At 51.3% G+C, this 16,454-nt stretch overlaps 2 protein-coding genes across 5 annotated transcripts in view; both read left to right on the top strand.

The window, feature by feature from the left end:
- The window catches only part of UNC5B (unc-5 netrin receptor B), a 59,291-nt gene extending 54,935 nt beyond the window's left edge, over nucleotides 1–4,356 (top strand). For both annotated transcript variants that reach the window (XM_074544472.1, XM_074544471.1), the window contains 4 exons: nucleotides 141–290; nucleotides 1,204–1,368; nucleotides 1,451–1,644; nucleotides 2,704–4,356. In XM_074544472.1, the coding sequence (XP_074400573.1) occupies nucleotides 141–290; nucleotides 1,204–1,368; nucleotides 1,451–1,644; nucleotides 2,704–2,869 (675 nt within the window). In that variant the 3' untranslated portion in view covers nucleotides 2,870–4,356. The remainder of the gene's footprint in view (nucleotides 1–140; nucleotides 291–1,203; nucleotides 1,369–1,450; nucleotides 1,645–2,703) is intronic.
- Nucleotides 4,357–7,470: 3,114 nt separating this feature from the next.
- On the top strand, nucleotides 7,471–15,266 carry SLC29A3 (solute carrier family 29 member 3). 3 transcript variants are annotated; one of them, XM_005491048.4, is made up of 6 exons: nucleotides 7,471–7,630; nucleotides 8,401–8,653; nucleotides 10,217–10,299; nucleotides 10,931–11,157; nucleotides 12,009–12,171; nucleotides 13,050–15,265. In XM_005491048.4, exons 1-6 carry the CDS (start codon nucleotides 7,539–7,541, stop codon nucleotides 13,720–13,722), a joined length of 1,491 nt encoding a protein of 496 aa, XP_005491105.2. In that variant the 5' UTR covers nucleotides 7,471–7,538; the 3' UTR covers nucleotides 13,723–15,265. The 3 variants fall into 3 exon arrangements, with proteins under 3 accessions (XP_005491105.2, XP_074400575.1, XP_074400574.1); XM_074544474.1 differs by lacking the exon at nucleotides 7,471–7,630 and adding an exon at nucleotides 7,672–7,917 and having other exon boundaries at nucleotides 13,050–15,266; XM_074544473.1 differs by lacking the exon at nucleotides 7,471–7,630 and adding an exon at nucleotides 7,952–8,111 and having other exon boundaries at nucleotides 13,050–15,266.
- The last annotated feature ends 1,188 nt before the right edge of the window (nucleotides 15,267–16,454 follow it).

The raw sequence follows: 16,454 nt of genomic DNA, 5'->3' as shown, positions 1-16,454 counted from the left end.
GTGGCAAAAGCTGTTCTCCATGCTGTCTCTTCTTGGCAACACTTCTCCCCCATCCATCCTGGCTTTGGGCATGGCGTTGGGCAGAGGAGCAGCCCCTGCCCTTCTCCTGGCTCTCACCCTGCCTGTCGTGGTGCCCACAGGAGGTGCTGGAGCTGGAGAGGACACTGGGAGGGTACCTGCTGGAGGAGCCCAAGCCCCTGCCCTTCAAGGACAGCTACCACAACCTGCGCCTCTCCATCCACGACATCCCGCACGCGCTGTGGAGGAGCAAACTGCTGGCCAAGTACCAGGTGAGGGCTGGCCTGGGGCAGCTGGGCTGCCACACTAGGAGCTCCATCTCAGCCAGGCACCACAGGGCTCTGGGGCTGAGTTGTCCCCCAAAAGGGTTAGAGGAAAAAGGGGACTGGTTTCCTGCTCTTTTTGGTGGGATGCTCTCTGTGAGGTCTGTCACTGGCTGGGGTCTCTGTACAAATCACAAACTGCTAGGAACGTGCCTTGAGCTGTTTGATTTTCCAGCATCAGCCTCATTACATGGTTATGACAATGGGAAGATGTTATCAGCTCACATCCCCAGCAGCAGACCAAGAACTTAATGTTACAACTCACTTTATAAGTTTTTAGACCAATCACACAAAGCAGAAGCACATTGACAGTATTTATATCTGTATAGTATTCTATATTGACAGTATTTCTATCCAACCACCATAAGCACACGTACCTTTGGTTAAACAATGCTTGCTTATTTCAAATACAATACCTGCTTGTGAGCCTTAGAACACAATGCACAGAGCTCCATAATTAAGCTTAGGACTTTCTAATGTCTTTAGATATACTAGAAAAGTATGTCTAAAGACATTAGAAAGTTCTAGATATACTAGAAAAGTAGATATAGCTAGATATACTCTTCTGCAGCTTAGGGAGCTATTCTAGATAAGAATATTGACTATTCTAGACACCTTAATACACAGACCTTACTTTGTCCTTACTTTTCTATTTCTTTATAATTTTTCTGCTGACCAATCTCATGGCTGCTGCTTAGCTCTAATCACAGTTCTGAGGTCTGCCTTCTGCAGCTTTCCCAAAACCCTCTGATTTTATGGATTCCCACAAGGTCCTGCTGTCCCACCTCAGCCCTCACGGGGTGGCTGGAGGAGGTGAGAGCTGCTGGAGCCGTGGCTGAGCCCGTGCTTTGTTGGCCCACAGGAAATCCCCTTCTACCACATCTGGAGCGGCAGCCAGCGAGCCCTGCACTGCACCTTCACCCTGGAGAGGTACAGCCAGGCCTCCACCGAGCTCACCTGCAAGATCTGCGTCCGGCAGGTGGAAGGGGAGGGGCAGATCTTCCAGCTCCACGTCACGCTGGGAGAGGTGAGCAGAGGGGAGGGGAGGAGGCACCAGGGGACACGCTGGGACATTTCCCCAACGTCTCACCCTGTCCTTCCTCTTCCAGCACGGCAGCTCCTCCGACACCCTCCGCTCCCACCACAGCGGTGCCACCTCCACCTCCACCTCCACCACCCAGGTGGGACCCTACGCCTTCAAAATCCCCCTCTCCATCCGGCAGAAGATCTGCAACAGCCTGGATGCTCCCAACTCCAGGGGCAACGACTGGAGACTTCTCGCCCAGAAGCTTTCCATGGACCGGTGGGTGTCCCCAGGCTTTGCTTTCCCCAGCTGGGAGGCTTCACTCTGTGCTCCCTGCCAGCTGCAGACATCCAGAGGGGTTGTGTCCTGCTGTATAGGTCCATCCATAAATGGGGATATGTTGTATCCATCTCTATCCTTGCACATGATTTTAAATTTTAAAAGAGGCAAGGTTTAGATGAGATATTGGGAAGGAATTGTTCCCCTGAGAGTGGTGAGGCCCTGGCACAGAGTGCCCAGAGAAGCTGTGGCTGTCCCATCCCTGGAAGTGTTCAAATCCAGGTTGGACAGGGCTTGGAGCACCCTGGAAATGTTGGAACTAGATGATCTTGAAGGTCCCTTCCAAGCCAAACTATTCTGGCATCCATCTGTGCCACAGTCCTGTGTCTCCTGTCCCTTTGAATGGCCCTTGTTTCTCTGGGACAATGGCTGTGCCATTCCCACCTGGTTTCACCCCAGGACCTAAGGGAGAAAGGGTCATTTCAGCAAAGCAAAGCTTACATTGCTTTTGCATGAATGCCAGCTCTGTCTAAAAACTGCAGACAGTCTCTCCAGGGCTTTGGCACTCACGTTACAGCATTTCCATCCAAATTCATGTTCCAAACAGGTTCACTGTGGTGGTGTTCACAGGGGTCTCAGGAAGAGGGAAGAGATGAGAATCTGACTCTATGTCTTAGCAGGCTCAATTTATTATTTTATGATATATATGGTATTAAAATTGTACTGAAAGAATAGAAGAAAGGATTTCATCAGTAGAATGTGAAAGGTGAAGAATGGAATGTATAACAAAAGCTTGAGAGTCTAGGACAGCTGGACTGTGATTGGCCATTAATTAGAAACAACTATATAAGACTAATCAAAGATGCACCTGTTGCATTCCACAGCAGCAGATAATCAATGTTTACATTTTGTTCCTGAGGCCTCACAGCTTCTCAGGAGGAAAAATCCTAAGGAAATGATTTTCCATAAAACATGTCTGTGACAATCCAGCATCCTCCCTCCTGCCACCTCCAAAGGGGCACCCCAGCAGCCCAACCCTCTCCTGCTTCTCCCTTTCAGGTATCTGAACTACTTTGCCACCAAAGCCAGCCCCACGGGGGTGCTCCTGGACTTGTGGGAAGCCGAGCACCAGGACGACGGCGACCTCAACACCCTGGCCAGTGCCTTAGAGGAGATGGGCAAGAGCGAGATGCTGGTGGTCATGGCCACGGAGGGGGACTGCTGATGCTGCTCCCCACGCCTGGGGGGCCAGGAGGACGAAGCAGGGGCTGAGGAAGGGTCCTCCCCCCGTGGCAGGGGGAGGCACATCCGTCCTGAGCGGGGAGGGCACCTCTCCTGCACCACTGTCAGCCTTAGAGACCCATCCTCAGCGTTTACAAGCAATCCAAGTGTTACACAGCATTCCTCCTCCTCGTGGCACGGGGAGGAATTAGGGCTTCTCGAGTCAATGGGATGGGGGCTTTCCTTTTCCTTCTTGTTTTTGGGTTCCCTTCCTCCTCCTCCTCCTTTAATAGCATTTCTGTGTGGAAGAGATGAATACAATCCAGGCTTAACTTCTGTCAAAGGCTTCAGGCAGCTTAACGAGGCAAATAGGAAAGATAAAAAAAAGAAAAAAAAAAGAGTTTCTTAGGAAACGCAAATAATTTATTATCCAGATCTTTGGATGTGTCCTTTTTAAAAAAAATATAGAAAAAAGAAAAAAAAGACAGATTTATAAATCTCTTTTTTTTTTGGTGTGTGAGAGCAAGAGCGTCGCTGTGGTCAGGGTGGCAGAGAGAGATTTCAATGGACACACTTTTGTAGGGAAAAGCATGTGATCCAAGTTGAGGAAAACATGTTTACATGTCCTGGGACCCCCAGGGAGTCCAGAGGTTGAAGTGCCTCCCCACCCCTTTGCTTCAGGGCCAGCTCAGACCCTTCCCAAGGCTTTTGTCCTTGCAAACTCCCTTTTCCAGTGGGAATGACAGGTCCCGCTCCACCTGCAAGGAGGGATGAGGGATGCTGCCCTGGATTTAGGGTTCAGGGTGGGCAGAGTGCATCCAGATCTGGGTATTTTTAATGAATTCTTCCCTGGCATGGTTTGGGGGAGCTTTTTAGGACGGCTACGCCTTCATTTACACAAGTTCAGTACAAACCAAAGATTTCAGTCCTGCGCCAACCTCCGGACTCGAGGCTAAAGGGGGGCGTGTTGTAAACCCAGCAGGGTTTTGCAGTGAGCACCCCAAACCTGGGCTGGGGCTCAGAGGGAGGTGATAAATGGGTGTGGAGGGGTCAGGGGAGAGCAGGGGCTGACAGGCTGGGATGTGGCCACTTCAAACTGCCTCCACTTCAGGTCCCTGCACTCCTGCCTGGATTTTGATGCAGTATTCCAGCACGCATTCAGGGAGAGATACTCTGGTATTCCCAAGCTGCCAACCAGGCTGAGCAGTTTCACAGGAGGAGTGCTCAGGTTTCCATCCCTCACTGCAGCTCCTGTTTTTCCCTGGAACAGGTTTTTTATAACAATGGGGAAGCTGTGGGGTGAGTGGGAAGTAACCCAGTGGTAGGCAGGAATGAGGTTCCTCACTCAGATATGGTGTCTTGATGAAGGTAAAAAATTTAGGTTGCCTGCAGGTAGAAATAGTTACTCACCGAGTGCTGTATCTTAGAAATTTGTCTGTTAAAAAAAAAAAAACTTAAAAAGATAGGAAGGGGGTGGTAAGCTCAGGATTAGACTAGGTCACACTGCCAGGCTGTGGGTTCCCCATCAGTGGAAGTATTAGGAGCATGACAGTGGAAGTATTAGCTGGGACATGGCAGCATTCCTGTGGGCAACTCCTGAGGCCCTGCTGGAAAGTTCTGAGCTGCTCCCTGCTTGTCTCAGGGTCCCTGGGGTTCACTCCTTGCTGGGTTTCAAGGCTGTGGGAGAGAAGGGATCTTTTCCCCTTGTGCTGGGTGGGAAAACTGCTGCTAGGAGAGCTCCTGTGCCCCATGAGAAGGGATTCATCCGTCATTTGGGTTGCATTTGACCATTTCTGAGACCCTCTGAGCTAAGGAAGAAGAAAGAGCAGATTTGGAGAGCAATAAACACTCAGTGGATCAATCCAGCTGCCCATGGTCTCCAGGGCTCCTTCCTCAGCTCCAGGGGGCTCTCTGAGGGATGAGAAGCTCCTTCAGGTCACCTGGGAATCTCTCTAGCTCCCATTCTCTGCTCTGTGGATCACTGTGCTGGGATGTGTGTGTGTCTGTCTGTCCGTCCTGCCCGTGGGTGCCTCTCTCCATCCCTCTCCATCTCTGATCCCCTTCCTTTGGGCAGGCAGCATGCCCTGGCTTGGCTGAAGTGCATCTTTGGGGAGCTGCTCCCCGTTTCCCTGACCAGGAGCAGGAGGGCAGGGGGGATGCAGGGTTTGCCTCCATCTCCATCTCCGTGGGTGCCTGCTCCTCCACTCCTCCCAGGGGCTCCTCCAGCCAAGGCATTCCCATGGTCTGGCAGTGTCCATCTCTTGCCCCAAAATGTGTTTTCCATATTTATATGTCCAGGGGATGGGCCCAGTGGCATCCTCTAAACCCTCGTCTGTTTGTTCTGTAAACTAAAGAACTGTAAATAAAGTTTAGCATTCCTATTGTAACAAATTAATTTTTATGCAATAAATTATATTTCCTAGTCTAATAATAAAAAAAAAATAAAAACAAAAAAAAGGAAACCATCTGCTTAATCTGCTTGCCACTCTGCTGTTCATCACTCACCATTCCTGCTGGATTTGGCCTCTGCAGGGATTGGGGGATCCCTCTCTTGTATTTGTGGGGTTCCCAGGTGAAGGAAGGAATGATGGATCCGACTCCATGTTCTTAGAAGGCTAATTTATTATTTCTTATATTAAAGAATACAGAAAGGATACAGACAGAAGGCTAAAAGAAGTCATGAATCTCATGACTCTTTCCAGAGTCTGACACAGCTTGGCCCCAATTGGCCATTAAGTCAAAACAATTCACATGAAACTAATGAAACAATCACCTGTTGGTAAACAATGTCCAAACCACATTCCAAAGCAGCAAAACACAGGAGCAGCAATCAGATAATTATTGTGTTAATTTTTCTCTGAGGCTTCCCAGCTTCCCAGGAGAAGAATCCTGGCGAAGGGATTTTTGCAGAAAATACAACAGTCACAGTGACCTATCTGGTCAGAACATTCCCTGTTTGACGTTGCAACAAATAAAAATTAGTCCATGGCATGCCTACAGTTCACAGATTGCATGTTTCACATTAATGGCATAATAAACATTTTTATTTTTGTACTAGAAGCAATACATGATTGGAGCTAATATCTACATTTCAAGTAGTTTCCATGCACCAAAACAAACAGCAAATATGTAACCATCTTGGCTGACTGGGTGTGTAAACTTTTATTTTGGTGAAGTCCCAGCAAGGGAACAAAGCCAGAAGGGTTTGCAGGGAGGTTCCAGGAGAAAAGTAAAGATGAGATTTTGGATATGATTAAGACTTCACTACTCCATGGCTTTTGCCCAGATTCTGAGGTGACGTACCTGGTCAAAACATTCCCTGTTTGAGGTTGCAACAGAGAAAAATTATTCCATTGCATGCCTACAGTTCACATATTGCATGTTTCATATCAATGGCATGATGAACATTTTTATTTTTGTACTAGAAGTAATACATTATTTGAGCTAATGTCTATGTTCTAAGTAGTTCCATGCACTAAAACAAAGAGCAAAGATGTGCAAACTGACCATCCACACTGGCTGGGGGTGAGAGAATTTTTATTTTGGTAAAGTCCCAGCAAGGAAGTAAGCCAGGAGGGTTTGCAGGGAACTCCAGGAGCCCCCTGTCCCTGCCTGGCCACTCAGCTCACCTCATTGCCACCAGGAGATGGCATCACTGTCCGTGCTCTGGGCAGGAGCGGGAATTCTGCAGGCAGGGAGGAAAAATGGGGATGAAACCGCTGCCCTACCAGCACAGCGATCATAACGTAGCCACAGGAAAATGCCCAGCCCTGCCAGAGTTGTTTTCCTTGTAAAGGGTGTTACAGACAGTCCTGTTCCACCTGTCCCTGCCATGGGACATCACACCAGGTTGGTCCAACTCTGCCCAATTCCCCCTTTCCTTCTCCCGTTGAAACTCCTAGTTTGCTATCTCCCCTTCCAATTCAACCCCCCCAAATCCCTGCAGTGGCACATTGAACTCGGGCCCTGTGAAAAACGCGTATTTTCTGATTGGCTTTCCACAAATATTCAAATGAATTTTATATGTGTTATGTTAGGAAGTTATGCTGTGTTAATTTTCTTAAGTAGTGTGTTAAATACAGTTTTAGTTTGTAACATAATGTTAAAATAGAAACGATGCTATGTGAGATACTTTTTTTAAAAAGAGAGGAATGAGGTAGTCCCACTAAGATAGCACCCACAGGACACCTGAATCTTTCAGAGAAAGAGAATTTATTGCTCCATTATCGAGTTCTTCCTGCCTCACTCAGCCCTGAAGACTCAGTCAGGATTATAAGGAAGAAGCTGACACTGCCCAGACAGAATCCTGTGTTTGAATGGAATTTATGCATCCTGAATGAGGTGTATGAATATGCAACAGGCTGTTGCTTTTAAGGGTTAATCCTCTGTTAACATGGGACCTTTTTCGGGCTTATTTTGCCCAGAAAAGGCACCTGAACTGTTCATAACTCTTTGTTTTTATTGCCTCATATTGTCCTAAATCCAAATTGTCCAAATTAATATCACTCGAATTATATTGCTATTTTTATAACCATTTTATTACAGGTATTTGGAACGGAGGAGGCGTGGCCAGCCCTGAGGGGGCGTGGCCAGCCCGCACCTCCCGCCTTTTTCCTGCGGGGCGCGGCCAAGCCCTATAGGGGCGTGTCCAATCACTGTGAGGGCGTGTCTATATGGCTGGTGGGCGTGGCCTTCTCTTCAAAGGCGGGGCGGGGCGGGCCAGAGCCCTAAGGCGGCGGAGGCGGCCGGGCCGGGCGGGACCCCCGTAAGTGTTGCGGTATCGGGGCCGGGCGGAGCGGGGACGCGTGGGTAGAACGGGGGGCTGCGGGGAGGGAAGGAGCGGCGCTCCCCGCTGTCGAAATTCCCGATTTGTCCGCAAAATCCTCGGTTTCCGGCATTTCCGCCTCCCACGCGTTGTGCCTGGCCCGCGGTGGGCTCTGAGGGTGCCGGTGCCCCGGGGTAGGAGGCTCTGAGGGTGCCGGTGCCCCGGGCCGGCTCCTGCGGCGTTTTCAGGTGTTTTTCCTGCGCCTGGTGATGATGCCGTGTGTCTCTGTGAGTCATTTGTCACGGCCGACTGACGTCGCGCTGCGCTGCTGCTGGAGTAGTTTACGAGCGGTTTACAAGTGCTTTCCGAAAGCCCGGCCGCGTTACTACGAGTTTGCGCCTTGCTCTGCCGAGCCCGACGGCGCTGCGGGTTTGGCAGCTGCTGTTGGGTGTTTTTTGGAGCGTGGCATGAGCTGAGCGAGGTTTCTTACTCCTGCAAGTCCAAGGGTGGACGGGTTAATTATTAATTATGGGTGGAATTGCGGGTGGTATGTGCTGAGTCTCTTTCCCCGTGGCTTCCCATCGCTCCCTCGCTCCTTCAGTGTTTGGCTGCTAGCAGAGAATGCCCAGAGGAGCTGTGGGTGCCCCTGGATCCCTGGGAGTGCCCAAGGATGTGTTGGACAGGGCTTGGGGCAGCCTGGGATAGTGGAAGGGCCCTGGTGTGACAGTGTCCCAACCCTGGTGTGACAATGTCCCTGTTGTTTTTCCCAGCACGATGTTCCCGGCAGGCAGCAGCCCTGCCCCGGACCAGGAGCCCCTGCTGGAGGATGCCGTGCGGAGCGGGTACAGCCTGCAGAAGCCCAGGGACCGCTGGCACGGCGCCTACCTGATATTCTTCCTCCTGGGCATCGGCTCCCTCCTGCCCTGGAATTTCTTCATCACGGCCAAGCACTACTGGAGGTACAAGCTGCAGAACTGCTCGGATGAGCCCGGCCCGGCGGGGCAGGCGGCCTCGGACCTGCGGGTGAGTGCTGCTTTGGAGGCAGAAAAAAATCACCAGTCCTCCTTCCTAACAGGCTCGTTTTCCTCCTCTGTTTCCCCAGAAGGTTGATGAACATCCTCTAGGGTCTCCCCTGCCCCAGAGGGAAAAGTTTATTCGGTATTTATTTACAAATAGCCACAGGGAAGATGCTTCAAGTCATCTTGTGGTCATGCCTTTTACCTGTATTTGGACTGGGTTGAAGTAAAGTGATGCTCTTTTCTGCTTTGGGGCTTTTGAGGCATGGTGGCAGCGTGTTTGGAGTTAATGTGGGGTTAAACACTTCCATGATGACACTTTTCCCCATCACACCTGCATGTGGGAGGGAGGAAGATGTCAGGTTGGCTTTGGGGTTTATTTGAAGGGCTCAGCAGAAAGGGAGAAGAACTGGGTATATCCTGCAGTGCCAAAAATGAAGGCATATCCGTGAAGGGTGGGAAAACCCAGGGAGGGAGAAGAGTTGCCATTGCACATGGATTAAAACCCAGCAAGAGGAGAGAGGAGTGTGGAACCTGGTCTTTTCTACTGGTCCAGGCATGGATTGCCTTTGCCACCCACCATTCTGCTGCTGCATTAAAAATGTGGTGCAGGGGCTCTGAAGCACTCTCCTCACTGCTGGTGTGAGCCCATTTGTGGGAATGAATGAATATTTCCCTGGGATGTACTGTGAGCACACTTCTGCCTGGTGCAGAGCATCAGAAAGTCACTTTTCCTCCCCAGAAGCAGAAACAAATTAACTTTTTAAGCACTGAGTATCCCCAGGATGGTTTGGAGGTTTGTTTTAAGTAGGTGGGTAAATAAGCTGCAGTTTTAGCAGCCAGCTTTGTGTTTTGCTTTGTCTTTTCTCTCCTGATTCATCGTGTGGCCTCAGAGCTTTGAACCTCCTGCTTGGCTGAGCTGATGCCACAAGCACAGAGATTTAAGTCTCTGCCTATCTGGACCCTCTAGGAGTGATTATTAGATTTCCTGTTGCTTCCAGTGAAGCCCCTGATAAGGAAGAGAAGAGATGAATGTGCTTGTAAACTGATTAAATATGATGCCAAGCTGTAAAAAATAATGAACTGTGCAGAGAGAACCTGCCAAGTGCCTTCTCCTGGTTGGATGTGATGAGACCCCATCTCTGGAGCTGGATAAATGCAGAAAATGAGAGCCTGGTGTGATAGGGGTGGACATGTAGATCATCCTCCTGTTTGTGGGCTTCATCCTACCTGCTGGCTGAGATTCCTGCAGCAAAAAAATGGGATTGAGCCCCTCCAAGGGAGAGGAGAGGAGGAGGAGCAGCCACACTTTGATGGTGCACAGCACCATGACAGCTCTTTCTTTCACTGTTTGTTTTTTTTCTTCTGTATTTGTGTCCCAGGGCTATGGGAGGGCAAATCCCAGAATTCCCATTGCCCTGAGCAATTTGCAGCATGGGCTCCAACACTGCAAGGTGGACACCTACACCCCATAACTCCCTGTTGTGTCATATTCAAGACCTGAAATTCATGTGTTGTTCCCCCTGCAACGTTCTTTACTTTATTTGGGTTTTGTTTTTTTTCTTGGCAGGACTATTTTGAGAGCTACATCTCCATTGCCTCCACCATACCCTCAGTGCTGTGCCTGATTGGAAACTTCTTGCTTGTCAACAAGTAAGTGTTGCTCTGATCCCAAGTACCCCAGCCACATTGCTCCCTGGCTTTGCTCCTGTCTTCTTTCCAGCTTCCCAGCTCAGGGGGAAACCACAGGGCATCCTGAGCTCAGCCTCCCTGTGCAGCCAAAATTCCCCTCCTTGAGTTGCAGCCAGCTGAGGTGAAGTGGGAGAAGTGCCTTGCTCCACAAGTGCCTGCAGTTGGCTTGAGTAAATGAATTCCTAATGAATTCCTTGGTTAATTGCTTGGAAACAAAAGGTTTTGCCTTTTTAAAATACTTTATTGTCATCAGGGTTGGCAAAAGCCAGGCTCATCCAGGTAGGAGCAGCACCTTGCCCTGGCCTTACCAGCCCCTGAACTGGGATGAGAAATGGACCAGCTGCTCCTTGTTGAGGCTTAAGCCTCAAACAACCTGCTGCCTTCATCTGTACCCTTCCTTATCCCACATCAAACTGCTGCATGCTTGCAGGCGTGGCTTTGCATGGCTAACATCCAGATTCCAGCTCCCTCACCTGCTCCCACCTCTCTTTATTCTCTTTACCGTTCTGCCAGCACAGGAGTTGCCCCTGTCCCGTGTTTGACCCTCAGCTGTGGTTTGAGGCACAGCAGTGACTCCCTCCCTTGTGCCCAGGGTTGCTGCCAGCGTGCGGATCCTGTCATCCCTGTTTGTCATGCTGGCTGTGTTCCTGGTGATCACCGTGCTGGTCAAGGTGGACACCTCCACCTGGACCACGCCTTTCTTCACCCTCACCGTGGGCTGCGTGGCCGTGGTCAGCAGTGCCTCCACCGTCTTCTCCAGCAGCATCTTTGGCCTCAGCAGCTGCTTCCCCATGAGGAACCTGCAGGCCCTGCTCTCAGGTTGGCTGATCCCACTGGGATTGTGCTCGTGGGCTTTCCCTGCTCGGCTCTGTGGTTTTCTCTCTGGGGGTTTTGTCATGTGGGGGTTTGGTTCAGAAGCTTAACTTTGCCCTAATGATAAAGGGAAGTTGCTGGAGGAGAAACTTGCTCGGTCACATGAGCTTTGGTTTCTGTAAACAGCCATAAAGTGACCCTGGAGTGCTGCTGGGTGCAGGGAGGAGGAGGAGGAGAAAGGAGGGAAGGAGGTGACATCCCCCTGCCCTGTCGTTTCCAGCAGCTTTGCCTTGTTTGCTCCTTTCTGATCAGCGTTTCCATGAGTGATGAGGGACAGCTTGGGAGCCGTGAGTGATGAGCTCCCTGGAGCATTGATAACATTATAAATGTGCTGTGGAATGCTTGACAAACCAAGAGGAGAAGGAGGGGGGAAAAAATCAGGAGGGTGAGATTTTTCCTGGGGCCAAGACAGGAGTGTTTTTAATGAGTTTATCTCCGGGAAGGAAAGCACCACATCCCTGAGATGGCATTCCTGCCCCTGGTGCCTTGAATCCCCATCTGGGGGAGTGCAGAAGGGAGGCTGATTGTGTGTGCTGGTGGGAAGGCAGGTTTAGGCTTTGGGAAGGGTTTGGGCTGTTTCTGCAGGACTGGGGAGCTGCAAACCCAGCAGAAGGACTGGGGAGCTGTGTTGGAAGGCGTGCAGGATGGCACCTGGGCTGTGGAGGTGGAGAGGAGCGTGTTTGTGCCCTAGCTGTGGGGCAGTGCTCCCTGGGGAGCTGTGCATGTCACAAGAGCAGGTTCTGGGTGCCCCTGTTGCTGTGTGTCCCTCACTGTGCCCACTCTGTTGGCGCACGCAGGCCAGGCCATGGGTGGCACCATCAGCGCCGTGGCCTCCGTGATAGACCTGGCAGCGGCGGCCGACGTCACCGACAGCGCCCTGGCCTATTTCCTCACTGCCGACATCTTCATCGTCATCTGCATCGTGGTGTACCTGCTGCTGCCCCGGCTGGAGTACTCCAGGTGGGTGCCAGCCTGCCAGGGCCTCCCACAGAGGGATTGCAGTGGGATGGCTGGGGATCCACGGGACACTGGCCCTGCTGCTGCTCCCTGCCCTGTCCCCGCCGCCAGCCGCGCTTCCCCTTTCACCAAAACCACAGGCTGAAACTGAGCTTCAGCCCAGGGCTGAGTTTCTGCCAAGCTTTCCCAGGGCCCCCAGTGCTGCCTCTCCCAAAATGTGTAGAGTCAGCAGAGAGCCCTCACCCAGGGGCAGCCAGCCACGAGTGTCCCCATATCCTGTCTGCCACTGGTCTGGTTGGTGCCTGGAGCCCCCAGAGCCTCCAAGGGCCTGCGTGCAGCGTGCACAGGGGTCCCCTCTGTGAGCACTGAGGGTGCAGAGAGATGGGGACAGGGGATGCTGCGTGTGCAGGGGTCACCTCTCTGTGCAAGGTGGGAGCTGCAGGTGTGGTGGAGTGTGGTGTTTGTGAGGGTCCCCAGCATGAGAAATCTGACCCCATGTTCTCAGAAGGCTGATTTATTATTTTATGTACTTATATTAAAGAATACTATACTAAAGAAAAAGATACAGACAGAATGCTTAGCAAGAATGAATAATAAAAAACTCCTGACTGAATCCTCAGTGTGACACAGCTGATGGTGGTTGGTTGTTAGTTGAAAACAATTCACATGTTTGGATAAACAATCTCCAGGCCACATTTCAGAGCAGCAAACACAGGAGAAGCTGAGGCTCCTCATCTTCCCAGGAGATGAAATCCTGGCAAAGGGATTTGTCAGAAAATGTGACAGTGGAGTTGCTGGTTCCAGCAGGCATAGCTGTGTCTCCAGCTTCTCTCCGAGTCTCAGCTGCATTCCCCCATGCTCCCCTGTGTCTCTTTCTGCAGGTATTACCTGAGCAGCCAGAAGGAGAGCCCCTCTCTGGTCACTGTGCCCCCTGACGGCTCCGTGGAGGACCAGGCAGAGCCAGGAGGCCCCAGGAGCTCCTCCTCCTTCCTCACAAGGAGTGCTGGCATCCCCCCGCTCCGCCCCATCCTGCACAAGACTGCCCTCCTCGGCTTCTGCCTCTTCTACGTCTTCTTCATCTCCATCATCATCTTCCCTTCCCTCTCCTCCAACATCGAGTCAGTCAGCAAAGCCTCGGGCAGCCCCTGGAGCACCAAGTACTTCACGCCCCTCACCTGTTTCCTGCTGTACAACTTTGCTGACTGGTGTGGCAGGCAGGTCACTGCCTGGATCCAGGTGCCAGGCCCCAAGAGCAAGCTGCTGCCTGCCCTGGTCCTCCTCAGAACCATCTTCCTCCCTCTCTTCATCCTCAGCAACTACCAGCCGCGGGCTCACGTCCGGACCGTGCTGTTCGACAGGGACATCTACCCCGTGCTGTTCACAGCCCTGCTGGGGCTCAGCAACGGCTACCTGGGCACTCTGGTCATGGTCTATGGCCCCAAGATTGTGCCCAAGGAGCTGGCCGAGGCAGCAGGGGTGGTCATGTCCTTCTACCTGGTGCTGGGGCTGGCTCTGGGCTCTGCCTGCGCTGTGTTCGTGGTGCACCTCGTGTAGAGGGGGCAGCCAGGGAGGGGGGATACCCTCAGCTTGTGGTGCTGCTCTTGGGGGTTTGGAGGCAGCCTGCCTGTCTGGGCAGGGGGGTAGCTGCATCCAGGGGGGATGCAGAGGGAATATTTCCCTTCTGGGAAGGGGTATCTCCTGTGCTTGGGAAGGTTCTGTCAGACACTGTCACTCCCCAGTTAAATGGAGCAGGGACCAAAACAGCCTCATCCTCCCCAGGATGCTCAGGGACACCATCCCTTACCCGTGTGCCAGTGGCTTTAAACTGAACCCAGGGCTTTTGGGGCCACCTTGGGTCTTGGTGCTGCACTGTTGTGAGTTCAGCCCTTCAGGGGTTGGTGGTCTTAGGGAGGGCTCACCCCTCACTCAGCTGTGATAGTGGTGTTGAACTAAAAGGGATTTGAGCCCTGGAGCACCTGCTCACAACTTAGGGAACAAATAGCAGCTGCCCCAGGGATTGGGGCACATTTTTGCACAGATTTCATACAATCATTGCACAAAAATAATTTTTATATGTATATAAAAGGGAAAATGGTCCACTTGGAGTTTTTCTTGCTTTAATTTTTTCCACATAAAATTGAACTGAGGGCTCATCTACCTCCCAGCATGGTGCCACTAGTGCTGGGGACTATTCCATGGGCAAGCTGAGAGGAACATTGTTCTTGCTGTGACTGTGGTGTGACCCCAAGGCAAGTGAAATGCTGAGTGGGCCTAACCTGAGTTTTTTAGTGTGTCTTCAGTCTGTGCTCTCTGTGAAAGCCAGGAGGAGGTAGGAGAGAGGCCCTGGTATGAGGTTCACAGCAGAAATCTGCCTAATTCCTGTAGACAGGCACCATATGGCCTCCAGATGTTCTCAAAGGGGTGAGCTACTGTGACACCCAAAAATATGGCCCACCCGAAGACAACTGGCTTTTAAAGCCATTTAAACTCCCATATGCCAGCACAGCCTGGACTAAATCCGATTGCTGTGTTTATTTTCTCAAATGGGCTGGATTTATGCTCTGCGAGAGGTGAAGTGATCTAAAGGCAGAGCTTGGCAGTGCAGTGATGCTCAGGGGTGCTGGCTGTGGAAATGGATTCCTTGGGTTAGGAGCAGATGCTCCATTCCTGGGTGCTCTCTCAGCACCTGCTGCCTGCCCAGGGAGAGCTGGAGCTGCTGGATGTGGGAGAGCAGCAGGATCCATGCTGGTCACTGCCCCAGGGCTGAGGTTGGGGTGCTGGGAGCCCCTCCTGGGGCCAGAGCTCCCATCCCCTCCCTGCTGCTGGAACAATGCAGCACTTGGTCAAAAAGCCCAACCCAGCCTGGTGCTGGCAACCAGAAATTCCCTTTGTGGTCTTTGGTGAGCCTGTCTTCACCCCGTGCATTTCACCCCAGTCCAAGGAACGATGAGATTTGGCTTGGTGTTTTACTGCTTTGCATCTCTGCTCCTCCTTTCCTTGTTACAGCCCAAATTCCTCTGCAGGGAGAGCTCAACTATCTGGTACTGTTGCTAATAAAGAGAATTCCTGATCCTGTGCAACTGCTGGTGTCTGGAATGATTTCTCTTGGAGGTGCACTGATGCATGCAGTTCCAGCTTGCAGTTTTCCTTGTGGCCATCCCTCTCTCCCAGCTTGGATTGTGAACTCAGAGAGATCCCTGACAAGGAGCCCTGAGATCACTGCCTGGAGAGCATTCCTGTGGCAGGGGGAGTGAGCAAAAAGGGGATTTATCCTCTGGTTTTGGTGGTGTGCAGCTGAGGAAGGTTAATAAGTGAGGAGGAAAATCAATGCAGATGCAAACTGGGTGAGAAGCAGGTGTGGGCATGGAATGCCATGGTGTGGGGATGGAGGCTGCCAGGCCTCTGAGGGATCATTTCCAGGGAATTGCAGAGAGCAGAAGGGAAGTGATGGCAGTGCCTGGGAGAAGCCACATTCCTGCTCAGCATGGGACGTGCCAAGGAGCTCCAGGTAAGGAAACCTTGAGGAGGGAAATGGTGCTGGAGGGTGGAATGAGGCTGCTGCATCTGGGGTAAAATGAAAATACAGCTGCTTCTTCTGCCTAGGTGGGTTGAGGTTTTTCTTTCCCCATGGCAGCAGGGCTTTGGAGCTAAGTGATCATCCATTCCAACCCAAACTTCTCCCATGATCCTGGCATAAATTGGGATAAATGCATCTTTGACAACCAAAGCAGCCATGGAGCCCAGCTCCAAGGCTTGGAATGGTGCTCTAGCCAGGAGCAACACTGCAGGGATCCACACCTGTGCTGGTGTCTGAGGCTCCCCACGACCAGGGAGGAGATGGGAATTTGACTCCATGTTTCACAAGGCTGATTTATTATTTTATGATATATTAAAAGAAATTATATACTAAATTATATACTAAAGCTATACTAAAGAATAGAAGAAAGGATTTCATCAGAGGACTAGCTAAGAATGAATAATAAAATCTTGTGACTGACCAGAGTCTGACACAGCTGAACCATGATTGGTCATTAATTAAAAACAATTCACATAACACCAATCAAAGCTGCACCTGTTGGTAAGCAACCTCCAAACTACATTCCAAGCAATCAGATAATTATTGTTTACATTTCTTTTCTGATGTTTCTCAGGAGAAAAACCCTAGTGAAGGGATGTTCATAAAACATGACAGTGGCACAAAAACTGCCTTGCAGTTCTCCAGGAGCTTTAGGGGAGGCAGTTGCTCCCCAGGGCTGAGCTCCAGAGACAGACCCTGGCTGGAGCTG

This window comes from Zonotrichia albicollis, chromosome 7 (assembly GCF_047830755.1).
Source record: "Zonotrichia albicollis isolate bZonAlb1 chromosome 7, bZonAlb1.hap1, whole genome shotgun sequence".
In the NCBI taxonomy this organism is placed as follows: domain Eukaryota; kingdom Metazoa; phylum Chordata; class Aves; order Passeriformes; family Passerellidae; genus Zonotrichia; species Zonotrichia albicollis.
The sequence above is the reverse complement of the archived record's forward strand: the minus strand, read 5'-3'. Positions and strand labels throughout refer to the sequence as shown.